At 52.8% G+C, this 14440-nt stretch overlaps 1 protein-coding gene across 1 annotated transcript in view; it reads left to right on the forward strand.

Annotated features, from left to right (window-relative positions):
- The first annotated feature begins 568 nt into the window (after nucleotides 1-568).
- Nucleotides 569-14440, forward strand: part of LOC131562129 (hydrocephalus-inducing protein homolog) — a 30588-nt gene continuing 16716 nt past the window's right edge. Inside the window, exons 1-7 of the mRNA XM_058811700.1 lie at nucleotides 569-598; nucleotides 2390-2524; nucleotides 3764-3963; nucleotides 6604-6728; nucleotides 7993-8197; nucleotides 9379-9568; nucleotides 13205-13428. Of these exons, the coding sequence (XP_058667683.1) occupies nucleotides 569-598; nucleotides 2390-2524; nucleotides 3764-3963; nucleotides 6604-6728; nucleotides 7993-8197; nucleotides 9379-9568; nucleotides 13205-13428 (1109 nt within the window). The remainder of the gene's footprint in view (nucleotides 599-2389; nucleotides 2525-3763; nucleotides 3964-6603; nucleotides 6729-7992; nucleotides 8198-9378; nucleotides 9569-13204; nucleotides 13429-14440) is intronic.

Consider the following 14440-nt stretch of genomic DNA (forward strand, 5'->3'; position numbering starts at 1 on the left):
CTGCTCTGGTCCTGTGCTCTTCTTACTGAAGTCTAAGTTCTAGAGCAAAAAAGATATTTGCAGTTGTGTGGGCCTCGGTTTCCCTGTCTCAGAGTAAAAGACATCCCAAATCCTTTCCCATGGAGTCTCCTGTAAATTCATGGGTTTTACTTACTCCATGAGTGCTCAGTCAGTGCCCCAGAGCTCTGTGACCGCATGGGCACAGGGCTGTGTTTTAGGAACGTGCTGCCTGGCATTCTGGAGAAAGAAACCTGGAGAAATCCATGCCAAAAGAGCAGCTTGGCTTGAGCCTGCTCTGTGTGGCCCAGCAGCTGTGGATGAGCTCAGAGCAGAGGTGGGTGAGCCACTGTTTGCCCAGTGTGGGCTGGGCAGACGTGCTCCCTCAGAGTCTGTACTTCACTGGGGATCAGTGGAAGATTCTCCTGCATGAACCTTCCTCACAGCAGCTGAAGCTCTCCCTGCTCTCTCTCCTCTCCAGCTGCCGTCAGCTGCCCCGAAACAGAGCTGGTTTGGGGTTTCCCCACCAGAGCTGGTATTTCAGAACTTCGTCGCTCGGCAGGTGTCGGAAATGGTGCTGTCTCTCATGAATAAGGACAAGGTAAGTGCTGGCACGCAGAGCTTTAACGCTGTGCTGGAAGAGGAGAGTGCTGTCATTCCCTCAGTGTACAGCAAAGCAAGTTATCTGCTGCAGCACATGCAGAAGAAAATGTCTCAGCACCTTCTTCTGCAAGATGGTGGAAATCTTCCTGTGCTGGGAATTGTCCCCAGATTTTTGCCAGGCGTTGATGGTGTCTATCCCAAAGGAGTTTCCTTCTCTTGAAAGCTCTGGATTGACAGGAATGTTGAGGGCTGTACAGTTCTTACCTGCTCTCATGCTTTGCCTTGGGTCTATAGCACATCCTGTGTGTCCTTGGTTAATCTTGGCTCCTGGTAGGAATCTCTGCCTCTCTCAGCCAGTTTGGCTCCCTTTGTGCAGCTCACAGGCAAAGCTCCGGGGCTGAGCCTTCTGCACTTTATGCTGGAATCACTTCTCATTAATGGCATTGGCCCTGCAGGAACCGTGTTCTGCAAGAGCCCTGCAATCAGAGTGATGGAGCAGAAGCAGTGAGAGGCCTTCAGGTTCCACTTGAGGCTCCTGCTCAGCTTCATCCAGCTCTGCTCAACTTTTCCAGAAGCAACACGGTGCTCTGCTTTCCCTTTGCAGAAGCACAGCACATCCAAAGCCATGTGCTCCTGGAGGTTTCCACCTTCACCTGAAGAAATTGGCATTGTTTTGCAGTTTCCCAAGAGAGCTGAGAGGGAAAAAGTTGAAAAATGTCAATTGTGTTCCACTGTAAAGAGGAAAACTTGAGACCATTTGAATTTCAGTCAGGGAAACATTTTCTCAAGTGAGGCTTGTGCCAAGAGTGGGCTGGTGGGAGGAGACAGGAGGGAGTCCAAATCATCTGGTTTAGACTTTTGGAGAGCATTTTGGTGCTCAGGGGTTGATGATATCTTTGTGCTAGAAAATGCATGTGTGCTGTGCATGTGTACCCCAGAGGGCCGAACCTGGCCTGCTGGCTGCAGGCAGGAATGCCCAGCAGCCCAGCTTGCCTGCACAGGCAGCAGGAAGCCCTGGAGAGCCAAGATTGGCTTTTCATACTGGAACCACACTGTCAGACAGTGCTGGCCCTGTTTCTCCAGGCAGAAAATGCCTCTGAAGCCCCATGGTCAATAGACACCGCCTGTCTGTGTTTCTGTCACTTTTGGCAAGCTGGTTGCTCTCATGGTTTTATGATTCTTGCTTGCTGCTTTGCTGCCCATTTAAATTCTCTTTGCCATCTCCTTGTTTTAGGGATTGTCTTGCTGTGTTCATTCCTTCTTTTGCTTTTCAGGTTTGCTTTTATTCCCAGTAAGACCACAGTGTTTGGTCTCCTGTCTTGCTGCTCTGCCTGCCTGACTGTATCCCCAGAAGTTCCCTACCCAAACCTGATCTGCTGGAAGGGAATTTCTTCCTTCCCCCACAGAAATGGGCTGGTTTGCTTTTAGGTAGCACATTCCCCCTCTGGAACATGACCACTTCATGGCTGTGTGCAGGCAGAAGCCAGCAGGTTTTTTGGCCTTGTTGAACATGCAGGTGACTTGGTTCAGGTGCTGTGTCTCCATCCTGCTGGTGCTGACCTGCTCGGCCCTTCCTTCCCAGCAGGCGCTGCCCTACTGGCCCTGGCCAAAATGCTGGAGCCAGAGAGAAGGGATTCAAGTTCAGCCTTGTGAATGATGTGCCTGTGCCTGCTCAGCTGGAAGTGCTTTGGAAAAGGGGCAGGGGAGGGATGTTAGCAGGGCATGGACAGGTCTCCCCTCGTCCTGTTTCCACAAGTGGCAAAATCATAATTTCATGTCTTTGCTGCAGTTTCTTCACGTGGTGAAGGTCTCCATGGAGAGCTCACCTTACTTCCAGCTGGTGAGCTCCAGCGATGCGTACCGTGCCGTGCCGCCGGGCGCCTCTGCCCCTGTGCGCATCCGCTTCACCCCCAGCAAGAACAAGGTGAGGCTGGAGGAGCCAAAGCACACAATGATCTCCACAGCCATTGTTTTCCCTGCACTCTGGCTCCAGCCCATTGCATGCTGTGAGCTGGGCTCCAGGCGTGGGCAGGCAGCCTGCAGCCAGTCACACCTTGGCACTGCTGGCAGGCACTGCAGCCAGGCCTGACAGGCTCTGCTTGCCCTCCCTGCACACTGCTGAGCATTGCCAAGGGAAGATGCACGGGAAACAGGATGAAAATGACAGAGGGCTCTTGATAGATGTTGGGCCATCTCTAGGTCCAGTGGAAGGGGTTTCATTCTGATGGAAAACACCAGAGGAACAAAGAGGTCAGAGAGCTTTCCTCCTTCCTGGACTGCCAACAGCTTCCCTGCCTGCCCCTGGGCTGGAGCACAGCCGGTGCTTTTTCACCCCCTCTGTTGTGCAGCCTGTCAGCTGTGCTGTCCCAGAGCACAAGTGAGCATGGCACAGCTGCAGGGCCAGGGCAGAGGATGTGCTGTGCCCGTGAGCCCGGCCTGGCACAGGCACACTGGGCCCTGGGTGCCCTTGGTCAGCAGGAGGTTGCTGAGCTGCAGGGCACTTGGACACCTGCCTGAAGGAGCTGGTGTAGGGCAGGTACAAGCTGCAGGCAGAGCTGTGAGCCCAGAGCCCGTGGCAGTGACACTGCTGGGGCTCTGTCTTCATGCCTGTCCCTGTGCTTGCTCTGTCAGCTGGCACCCATTCCGTGCCAAAGGTGCTTTTGCGGGGAGCTTTGAACAGCAGTGCTGAGGCCCTGGCAAGTCTGATCTCAGTGCTGGGTGCAGGCCAGAGGTGCAGGATGTCTTTGGGTGCAGCTGTTTTCTCCTCTTCCTTTTGCTGCTCAGAGTCAGTTGAACACTTTGTCCTATTCTCAGACAGTGGGAACATAGAACTGTAAAGAGCAATGTCCTGTGTTCCCCAGCTCCATGTTGCTTAGAAAGGGGCTTAGGAATTCTTTAACATCATTAAAGTTTAGAGTAGAAATGATGGTGGCCTAGGGCTGTTATCTGTATGACCCAAGTGACACAAGAGCTGAATGCCACTGAGACGGATTTTGCAAAGTGCGCAGGTGCCTTTAAAACGTGACATAGCAGTAGAACTTAGTGTTCATGTGAGGGTGCAATAGGTAAATGGATGCCCTTGAAGGGGTATAGGAAATGGTTTTTCTTCTGCCATGGGGATGGCACTAAATGTCCTGTGCTGAGCCAGTTTCTTTTCCTGCAGGATTATTGCCACGAGCTGGTGTGCCTCACTGCAAGGGAAAGGATCGTTGTGCCAATTCGGGCCATTGGTGCCCGAGCTGTGCTGGACTTCCCTGCCCAGCTGGACTTCTCCAAGTGTCCAGTCAAGGTCAGCACCCAGCAGACTCTGCTGGTGCGCAATGTCGGTGCCCGGGCAGCTCGGTACCAGCTGAGCACGCAGAGGTGAGGCAGCTCATCTGTCCCTGTGCAAAAACCTTTGGGTGAGAGCAGAGTTGGGAAAGAGCTACAGAAGGAACCAAGCACCGGATCTGCTGCCCTGCAGCCTGGCTGGAAGTGAGCAGGATGGAAGGCATCTGCTCTTGCTTTCAGTGGCCTTGGAGCTTTCTGTGTCCCAGATTTCCTGGAGGCTGCTGGAACATGTTGGGAGCTGGCTTGCACCCTGCTGAGCACAAGCAGCTTCAGAAATGCTTCCTCAGCACTGTCAGCCAAAGAGAGCCATTCTCTGGGAGGCCACAGGCACGTGGCTTTGCAGTGATCCTGGAGGGGACCTCTGGAAATCATCTGAGCAAAGACACTGCTCAAAGCAAGAGCAGTGTCTGGGGGTTGCAAGGTGCCATTGGGAGACATGGACCTGTCTTTAGATGCCTTACAAGAAAACAAACATGTCAATGGACCTAGTTATAAAAGCAGAAGAAAACAACCTTTTAAAACCCCCTCCATACCTTATCTTTTCTGCCTGTCAGGTGCAGTAGTGATTCATTGAGAGGATGGATCTAACAGGATGAGAAGTGTCTTAAGGAGCAGCTGACAATTAACAGAGAAAAGCCCAAAATTTAGCTTTCCAGGCCCACCTCTTGACAGCGATTTTAATTTGGTTCTTACAGTGTCAGGGATGTCTCCTTCACAGCTCTTCTAGCTGTGGGCTCAGGGAACAGTTTAGTGGTGTTGGCCGAAATTCAGAGGAGTTAAGTTTAGCTGTGGAGCTTGTGTCTTTGGGTCTTGGGGAGCCAGGTGTGTGTGAGAGATGACTGCTAGAGCAGGGACAGAGGAGTCTGGTGGGTAGAGCCCAGGGATGGAGGCGATGCGGGGGCTGATTTGCACTCAGTTTTTCAGTCCTGACAGCTGAGTCCTGAACTTGGCTGGATCCTCTTCTCCTGATAATTTGAAAAGAAGAAGACACCTTCTTTCTCAGGCAAGCCCTGAAGTCATCCCTGGAATGTTATTCCCATCCTGCCACCTGAAGGCAGGAGCATGTAAAATGGGGCAGGAGTGGGAAGGGAATGGAATGGAAGGCAGTGCTGAAGCCTGGCCAGGGATTCCCCTAACTGGCAGCTTCTCTATTGCGGTGAAATTTCTGGCCAAAGACTAAGAACAGAATGCTGTGCCTTGCCCCCAGCAGGCCCTGATCCCCCCAGCCCCAGCAGAGCTGCAGCAGTGCTGGCATCAGCCCCGGGGCAGATGCAGGAGCACGAGCACTGATCTGGCTCTGGGGCTGCTGGGGCCTTGTCTTTCCTCCCCTCCCTCCAAAGTCTCACGTCCAGCACATGAACATTGCTGGCCCAAGGCTTCTCCATCATCCAGCAGTGATGTTCTCACCAGTGGCAATGGGAACAGGTCAGCCCATAATTACAGCAAGAGGTCCTGAATGAGCAGAACCTGAAGCGAGTTCTTCAGCTGTTACTACTGACATGAACAAAGTTCAGCTTGCCAAATGTTCTCTTTGTTTTTGTGTGTGATGCATTCATCAGCAAAGTCCCCAGAACACATTTGAAGTGACAGATTGACCAGCAACAAAGCACCAAGGCCAGGAACTTTGGTTTCCTCACTGGGGCTGTAGAAGGGCACAAAGCCCAGCAGCTGCTGGGCAGAAGCACATTTCCCCTGAGCTGTCCCTGAGCATCAAAGCACAGAGTCTTGTGTTTGTCAGGCAAGAGCTGTTTACCTGGTGACTAAATCCTGATTGCTCCTGTTAAATCCAAAGTGCACCAACGCATCTGCATCATTATTTCCAACACATTGCACAGAGTTTCTCTGCTGGGCCAAGCAAACAGTTACCAGCCTGCATGACAGCCCAGAGTCCCAGACTGCATTGCTGGCAAACACACAGAAACCTCCGGTTCTGCTTCCTTGATGTGCTCCTGCTCATGGTGCTTCATTTAGCTGGGATTGGACCCTTCAGACTGTAAATGGCATCGTCCTTTTGGGTTTCCATGTCACTGTATTGCTCTAGTCTGCATTTGCACTCTTTCAGAGTTTTGATTACTCCTCTTCTTAGAGCAGCTTTCATTGAAATGCCTTTAAAAGTTGCCCTTTTTAGGCTAAATCACGATGATTTCAAGGTAAAATAAACCAAAGAAGCACACTGCAAATTCAACAGGAACTATTCCTTGGTCTTCAGGGAAAAGTTCCTTCTCCCTGTCTGATTCCTAGGCTGTAATCTCCCAGGACAGGGAGTGCCCTACCATTTGCATCTCTTGAGATGGGATTTGTAGGCAGCAGGAAAAGAGAAATTCCTGAGGCAGTCAGTGTCAAGTTGTGCATGCAAATAGCTCTGAACCCTCTCTGTGCTTTTCACAAACCATTCTCTGATGGGATTGCTGGCAGTGGGAGCCTTGAGGCTCATTGCAGAGAGCTGGATGCAGAGAATGGGGAGCTGAGGCCCTGTTACCCCCAGGGTCTTGTGAGGGCTGGATCTTGTCAGCAGTGGCTCAGTGGCTGTTTGTGATCCTGTCTGTTCTGTCTCTTGTGCTGCCTGTGCTTGGTTTGCTCCCTGCTTGGCCAAGGGAGCTGCAGGGAGCTGCAGTGCAGCAGGAATCTCATGGCCAGGCGTCCCCAGGCCTGACCCCTCTCTCTGTGTTGCAGTCCTTTCTCCGTGGTGCCGGCCTCAGGAGCTCTGGGCGCTGGTGACACCGTGCAGGTGACAGTGGCATTTCACCCGCTGGCCAGCGGTGCCCATTGCGGCTCCCTGGCCGTGTGCTGCAGCTCAGGTGAGTGCTGGGCCCTGCAGGGCACAGGACAGTTCTGCACATGGCTCCCTGCTGTCCCATCCCCTGCATTGCCTCCAGAGGTGCCTCCCCTGTTCAGCCTTACCCCAAAGCAAACTGAGAACTCCTTGGTGTTTAGGGGCTTGAGAAAGGCAAAGATTTTTGACTGCTGTTTTGCTGGGACTTGCTGAGTGGAGGAAGGAGGAACTCTGATTCTCCACTACCATGTGGCTATGCCTGGGTGAAGTTTTATTTGATTCCTGGGCAGTGCTGTAGGTGAGGTCTCCATCAGACTGTCTCCAATGCAATGGATTTCTTGCACACCTTTGTCCCATATGCTGCTTCTCCATTGGCTTGTCACAGGCCCTTTTTCTGTGTGGCCCTTACACATAGATGTAGTTTCTGTCTAACAACATTTTCAGGCCTTTAAGTTCCTTTTTTGTGACAAATCAAAACAATTTTTTCCCTGTCCCCATTTCCCAGGCTGTTGAAGCTGTTGCAAACCTCTCACATCTATCTCCCATTTGATTTCTAGACTGAGGGATCCCATTCAGTCTTAATGTAGAAACTGCTCTGTACTCACTGATCTTTCCTTTGTCCCTTTCTTCTTTGATTTGCAATGCTCCAGCTTGGTTTTTCAGATCAGAACAGTATAAAATATTTAAAGACTGATGTGGCTGTGGGTTTGGACAAGGAGATGATTTTCACGGTGCTCATTCTGTAGTGGTTTGTCACATTGCAGAGCCAGGCTGGTTGTGTTTCCTCACCTGTGTCCCCTCCTGCTGTGGGCTGTCACTTCACTTGTTCCTCTGGGCCTCCTTTTGCTGCCCAGCTGCCCCCAGGCATATTTGCTGGTCAGCAAGAAGGGATCCAAGGGATCAGGAGTCTCCTGGGATGCCCAGGGAGAGCCTGGGCAAGGCAGGACTGAGCAGGGCTCCTCAGCCCTGTCACCTGAAGGACTTGGATGCAGAAATCCTGGTGATCTGAGTGGGTCACCGGAGCACATGGACCAATCTCCCTGTCCATCCTGTCCCCTTGGGGCCAAATCTCTACAAACACCCTCAGAAATAAGGTGTTTTAGGAGGTGCCCAGGACATCCTCACGCTGTACACACAGAGCTGAAGGATGTGATCAATGGGGTGGTCCACAGAAGTGCTCCTTCAGCGCAAAACTGGGACACTTTCTTCTGTGCCCTGTGCTTTGCTCTGTCCCTTGTGCTTCCATCAGCCAGTGAGCTGAGCAAAGACTCCCCTTTGCTTTGTTCCAGGTGAAGAAAGAATCCACACAAAGCTCCAGGGAGAAGCTGTAGATGTCAACATTGGGCTGAGCCCAAATTCCGTGGAGCTTGACAAGACTTTCACCAGCATGTCAAGCCACAGAACCCTGTTCATTGAAAACAGGAGTAACATCACAGCCCACTTCCAGTGGAAGGCTTTTGCTACTGAGGAAGAAGAGAATGAAGCGAAGAGGAGGTTGGTTTGAAAGATGCATTTCAGTGAGATACAGGCCCAAGACTGAAACTAACGTGTGGCCTCAGGGGATGTTGGTGCTTTTGAATGGTTTAGGCCAAGTGAACCATGCCCGGCACTGGGGTGTGTGTCCCTGGGCTTCAGGAGCTCAGCACTCAGCATTCCAGGTCATTTATACTCCAACCAGGGATGGCATTTTGGGAAGGAAAGGTTGATTGGGATGACTGGATTTCCTCAGGTTCTAATTGGGCTCTTGTCTCTCTTCTCTTCTTTCTACATGACCTGGCAACATCCTTAAGCATTTCCTGAGTTGCCAGTCCCTCTTTCCAAAGGTGATACAGCCTCTTTTTTCCCTTTAGTTCCTTCAAAATCTCCTTGCCCATGCGGGCTGGTAGTGTGTCCCTGTGCTGCTGTCAGAGAGGTTTTGTGCTCTCAGAGCAGAGAGGATTTTTTGTGAGAGAAGATAGTGCAGGATCCTTTCCCTCTCAGGACATTCTAGTGCCATGCACTGGGATGGGATCCAAAAAGCTCTGGCTCATGGAAAGGTCTCTCCAGGAGTTTGCTGTCTCCCTCCCGCACAACAAAGTTCCTTCCCCTCTCAGAGCCTCTGTTTTCATGCATATTGCATATAAAAACTTGAATGTCCCTGAAGGGATTCGGTGCCTGAATTCATCAATTTCCTGTGGAAGTGCTCTGGGATGCTCTTGTGAAAGGCAGAGTAGGGAACGGGGCAGGTCCAAACTGGAAGAAACAAAGAGTGATGCTGGTAACACGTAGCTGCAAGCCAGCTTTGTCTCCCCTTGCCAGGGAAATGCTGCAGTGGGTGCTCTGTGATCTTTCTGTGCCCCCCCGAGCAGCTCAGTGGGAGGAAAAGCCACTTGAAATGGCTGGTTGATTCTCCCTCAGCTGTGGCAGAGGCTTTGAGGCAGGAGGCTCTCTGGAGGGATGCTGGCTTTGCAAACCTCTGCTGAGCTTGCAAGGATGGAGTGAAACTCCCTGCTGGGCCAGGGAACAGCAAGTTGTCCTCTGATCCCTGTGGGACCCTCGTGGCTTGGGCTCAGCCTTTGCTGGGGAGCTGCTGCTGCTGCTCCTCAAGTGCTTTGCTCTCCTGTGCTCACACTTCTTTCTGCAAATCTGTGGCTCATGAAACCATCTGCTGGCCTTGTCTCTCCCTGGGGCTGCAGGCAGTGCTTGCTGCGGCCGCCCAAAGAGGTGTCTCAGGAAAACTTCACAGAGGAGAAAGAAACAGAGAAGGTGAAGAGCTTTTGTGGAGGTCACAGTGCCCTCCTGAGCAGCATGGACAAGGAGAAGATGGTAAAGGTGCAAGAAGACCCCATGCTGTTCTCTGATGACATTTTTTTCCTTGAGCCAATGGTAAGTGATAGCTGAGAACATTCTCTTCCTCCTCCTCCTCCTCCTCCCACCCACCCTACTCCCTACACCCACCCCTTCCCCGGCTGCGGTCACTGGGCAGATCCTCAGCTGGCTCCATGTGCTGGCAGGGAGGACATGGAGTTTCTGGTGAGGCTGCAGGGCTCGCTGCTGAAAGCATTTGTGCCCTGCAGGCTCCAGGCAGGGCTGGGAGCCTGACAAAGCCCAGCTCTGCTGCCAGGCTCGAGCTCAAGGCACTGCCTGCGTGTCCTTGCAGTGTCCCAGGGAGCAGTTCTTGTAGGCAGGGGCTCTCCTGACACGTGGGGCTCAGCAGAGGCTGTTGGAGCACTGCCAGCTCACACACTGACCTGAAGCTTGCAATTGTTCCCTAGCAAAAGGAGGCCAAATTCAGCCCAAGGTTAATGACAGAAATGCCAATCCCCTCCTGTAACCATGCCTTGCACTATTTCTGAGTGTCCCTTCCAGCGTCATCTGTGAGCCTGGACACCAGGGTGGAAGGTTAAAATGGGCCTTTGGAGTTGTCCTGCACACAGGGACAGAAAACCTTTTCCTTTTCTGGTGGTGCAAGCAAACTGCCACATGCTCCCATCAACCAGAGCCTTGATTCTGAGTACTGGCATTGTGAGAGATGATGAATGCCTGGTGTGTGCACAGTGGAACACCCTTCTCATCTTGGAGTAAACCCTAGAATAATCCCAACCTCTGCTTTCTTTCAGTAGAGGTTAAACTAATATTTTTATTTCCAAGGAAGGGGATCATGTTCTCTTCTTGGTTACAGCTATGGCCCATCTAAGGCCAAGAGCCAGCAGGGCACAGTGGCAGTTGCATCCCACTGTAGCTGACAGCAGCATGATGTGCCCAAGAGCTTGTGTCAGAGCAGCAGGAATATTGTGGAGAGTGGGAGCTGACCAGCTGAGCATTGAGAGCTGTGTTGGGCTGGGTTTGGAGTGTTTCCTTGGCCCCTTGTGTTGTTCACTCATCACTGATGCTCTAAACAAAGGCTTACAGGAGGGTGGTGAAAACAAGAATGTGAAGTTTGCAGACCAATCTTTTGCTGTCCCTTTCTGGTGTAGGAGGGAGAAATCAGGCCGAATTGTTCAGCTGAAATCAAGGTGACCTTCAAACCCCTGGAAGCACTGGAGTATGGAAGTGTGGCTTACTGCAGCATCTCAGGTGCAGCTCCTTTGCCCTGCCTCTCTCCCCCTCAGTGAAGCCATGGTGCCAGCCTGAGCCCACTGGGCTCCCATGGAAGTGCTGGGAAGGGTCCCTGGTCAGCAGGGCAGTGCTGGCACATCCCCCCTGGCCCTGCAGCTCCCAGGGAGTCTCCCGTGCCAGGCCAGGGCTCAGAATGCTGTGTGTGCCTGACTGATCCCAGAACAGCCCAGGCAGTGCAGGGAGAGGTTTTCATGCCGTGGCTTTGCCAGCATTCCCTCAAAGGCCAGAGAGCTCCAGAGCAGAACAGCTTCAGTGAACAAGGACTCAGCCCCTGCAGGACCCTGGCCTCCAGGATGGCTCCATTTGCCATGGATCCATCATCAGGGAGCAGGAGCTGAGTTAGAAATGGGCTCCCTGAGCCTGGACCACCTCCCAGTGCCCAGACAGCAGCAGAGCAGAGGGGGCTGAGCCCACTGAGCCCGGGCTGTTGGTAGAGGGAGCAGCCTTGGCCAGCAGCTGCTTCTCTCCCTGTGTGGCAGTTGTCACCTTGCAGCTCTCAGTCTGTGGCAATAGAACACAGTGCTGCGTGTCACAAGGGGAGCACCTGGGCAACAAAGTCCTGTGCTCCTGGGCCAGGGAGTTTGGCAATTGCCAAACCCTGTTGGAGCTTTGTGCCTGCACTGAATGGATTTCAAAGCTCCTCTAGGTGCAGGGGAAGGAAACCACAGAATCACAGTATGGTAAGGATGGAATGGACCTTAGAGATCATCTAGTCCCAAGGCCCCTACCATGGGCAGGAACACCTCCCCATAGAGCAGGGAGCTCCAAGCCCCATCCAGCCTGGGTTGGAACACTTGCAGGGCTGGAACCTCCACAACATCCCTGGGGAACCTGCTCCAGTGCCTCACCACCCTCACAGGGAAAATTTCTTCCCGAATATCTCACCTAAATCTCCTTTCTCTCCATTTCTACCCATACCTCCATGGCCTGTCACTACAGGAACCAGAGATGTTTTAAACTCAGCAAACTGGTGGCTCAAATTGGAAAGCAGCCCAGGGAATGGGTTAGAAATTGCAAGTCAGCCTCAGGGGATATGTCCTGAGGGAAGAGAAGGGTCCATATCTTCTCCTGCAGCATCAGGAGCTGGTTGCATCCAGCTCAGAGTCGGGGACTAGCACTGAGGCAGCCTGGAAAATCCAGTGTAGCAGAGGGAATGATTGTACTGCAATGGACATCTCTCCCCAGGCTGTGAGAGCAGGCTGCCCCTGCAGCTCAGAGGGGAAGGCCAAGGACCCTTGGTTGAACTCAGCTCTCATACTCTGAACCTTGGGAACGTTTTCGTCAACACCCCCCATGTCTATGAGGTGAGCAGCAGGGCTTGGAATGGATCCTGATGGCTCCTGAGGCAGCAGCAAGCCTGGTGCAGCTGTGGACTTGCTGCCAACCTGGGCAGCTGTGAGCAGGGAATATTTGATGGACTGCTCAAATCTGGGGGGACACAAAGGTGTGTCAGTTGTTCCTGAAGCCCCAGTCCCTGCCTTTGGGCAGCCTTCCTTAGGGATCAGCTGGGAGGCTTCCTACAAAACAACTCCTTGGCCCATGAAACCAAGCCTGGGTCAAAAAGCTGCATGTTCAGAGGCTTTTGTGGCAGTGCCAGACACAAGGCACCTTTGGACTGGGCTCTGCAGAAGCAGCTGCACCAAAGTGGCTGCCTTTGAGCTACAGCCCACTGCCAACAGCTGCCAGCCAAGTGTCTTCTGCTTATTGCTGCAATCACAGGAAATCCTTGGGAGTTCTCTCCCTTGCTGACCAGTCCCTCACAGCACTTCAACCTTGGTGCATCTCTGGCTCTAGAAAGAGAAAAGTGTTCCTGGGAATAAAGCAAAGGGTTTTTCTACCTATTTGTCTCCCCCCCAGTAGAGTCAAGCTTGCAAAAACTTCATGAGGCACTGCATCATGGCAGACACTTTCAAAATCTTGGCTGTGGATGGGAAAGACACGCTGAGATTTGTTACAAACGATGGTGCTCTCTGTACGTTTTGACGCTGATGCCTCATTCTCAATGTATTGTTTTCATGGTCTGGGAAAAGGTGAATGAGCAGATGGTGCTGTTGGAGCTGTGCTCACTGGGGCAGCAGCAGCTCTGGGGTGATTCCCTAGGCAGCTGCAATCAGCCCACGTTGCTCTCAGCGCCAGCTCTCAATGCGCTTGGTGCTGCTGGGCAGAGGGGCACTGCTCTGTGTCCATGGGATAAGCCCAGGGTGACTGCAGTTCTGTGGAGTTGCCACTGCTCTGCATGAAAACCCAAAGGCAGAAGTTGTCCTGTTGAATCTTTGGACTTCTGCCATTCAGCAGCACAAAACATCTTCTGCCTTTTCTGGGTGTTCATTGCATCATTAGACAATAACTCACAAGAAGGGGAGATTCCACACGTATTTCCATTTTGCTCTCTTGCTGCTGCAGGTGAAACTGATGAACCAAGGAGCTATTGATGCTCCCTTCACCTGTCTCCCTTCAGCCACCAACCTGGGTTTGTGTTTCAAGTTTGCCCCCGAGGAAGGCATCATTGCAGCAGGTGGGAGCCAGAGTGTGCAGATCTCCTTCAGTGCCACCGTGCTGGGGAGCTTTGAGGAGGAGTTCCAGTTCAGTGTGGCTGGATCTCCTACGCCTGCCATCCTGACCATCAAGTAAGGACCCTGGGAGCTGGGTGGGCACATCTGTAGCTGTCTCTGGGACATCCCCCACCTGCCTCCTTTTGGGGTGGAGCAGAGGAGAAAGGTGTTTCCTGAGGTCTGAATCTCTGCTCTGCCGCTGGCATTGCTTTGGTGTCAGGCTGCCTCCTGCCCTGTGTGGTGGCTGGGAGCTGGAATGACTCGTCCCTGCAGGGATCTCCCTGTGCCTTGGGCCATGGCAGGCAGTGGGATGGATCAGCTTTGGGCAGCAGCTGCTCTGGGATGTCCCACCTGAACACCCAGCAAGGCCCCCAGGGCTTTGCAGATGGGCCAGCCTGGCTGATTCTGCAGCAGCAGCAGCAGTGTTTGTAAAACCTTGTGTGAATAATCCATGCCAGATGGGCAGCAGCAGCCTCAGCTCACCTCTCATGGCCATGCTGTGGGGCACAAGCTGTGCCCCCAGCTCCTGTGCCCAGAGGGCTCTGGTGCCTCCTTTGCACAGCCAGCAAAGCGCTGATGTGGGAGTCAGGAACTGTGCCAAGGACTTGGGCACCATCCCGTGGGCTGGTGCCATGGCAAGAGACAATCCTGGCCCAGCCACAGGGAGAAGGGCGGATCATAGGGGAGGCAGAGCTCAGTGCTCAGCACCACAGCAGCGTGAGGCCTTGTCCCTGCCAGCCTGAGCCATGTGCTGCAGGATAATGGAGTGGAAGCAGGAGAGCTGATGCTGGCTGCTCTGCAGCTTTGGAGCTGGGCTGCTGCTCTTGGGCAGCACTGGCTCAAGGCAGTGAAGAAATGAAAGCAATCTGCACCTGATGGTACCAATGAGATAAGGGAGATGGGTAAAGAAGAACAAGGAAGTTATTCCTTAGCAAGAGAAAAGTGGTGAGCAGGTCTGCCCATAGTGCAGAAACAAATCTGCTGCCTTTGTTTTTGGAGGAAAAGTGCTGCTTTTTTCATTTGGAAATCAAGAGGGAACCTTTCACCATCAAATAATTGATTCTCCTCTGTCCCTCCCCCAAAATGG

The sequence above is a fragment of the Ammospiza caudacuta genome, chromosome 10 (assembly GCF_027887145.1).
Source record: "Ammospiza caudacuta isolate bAmmCau1 chromosome 10, bAmmCau1.pri, whole genome shotgun sequence".
Lineage (NCBI taxonomy): Eukaryota > Metazoa > Chordata > Aves > Passeriformes > Passerellidae > Ammospiza > Ammospiza caudacuta.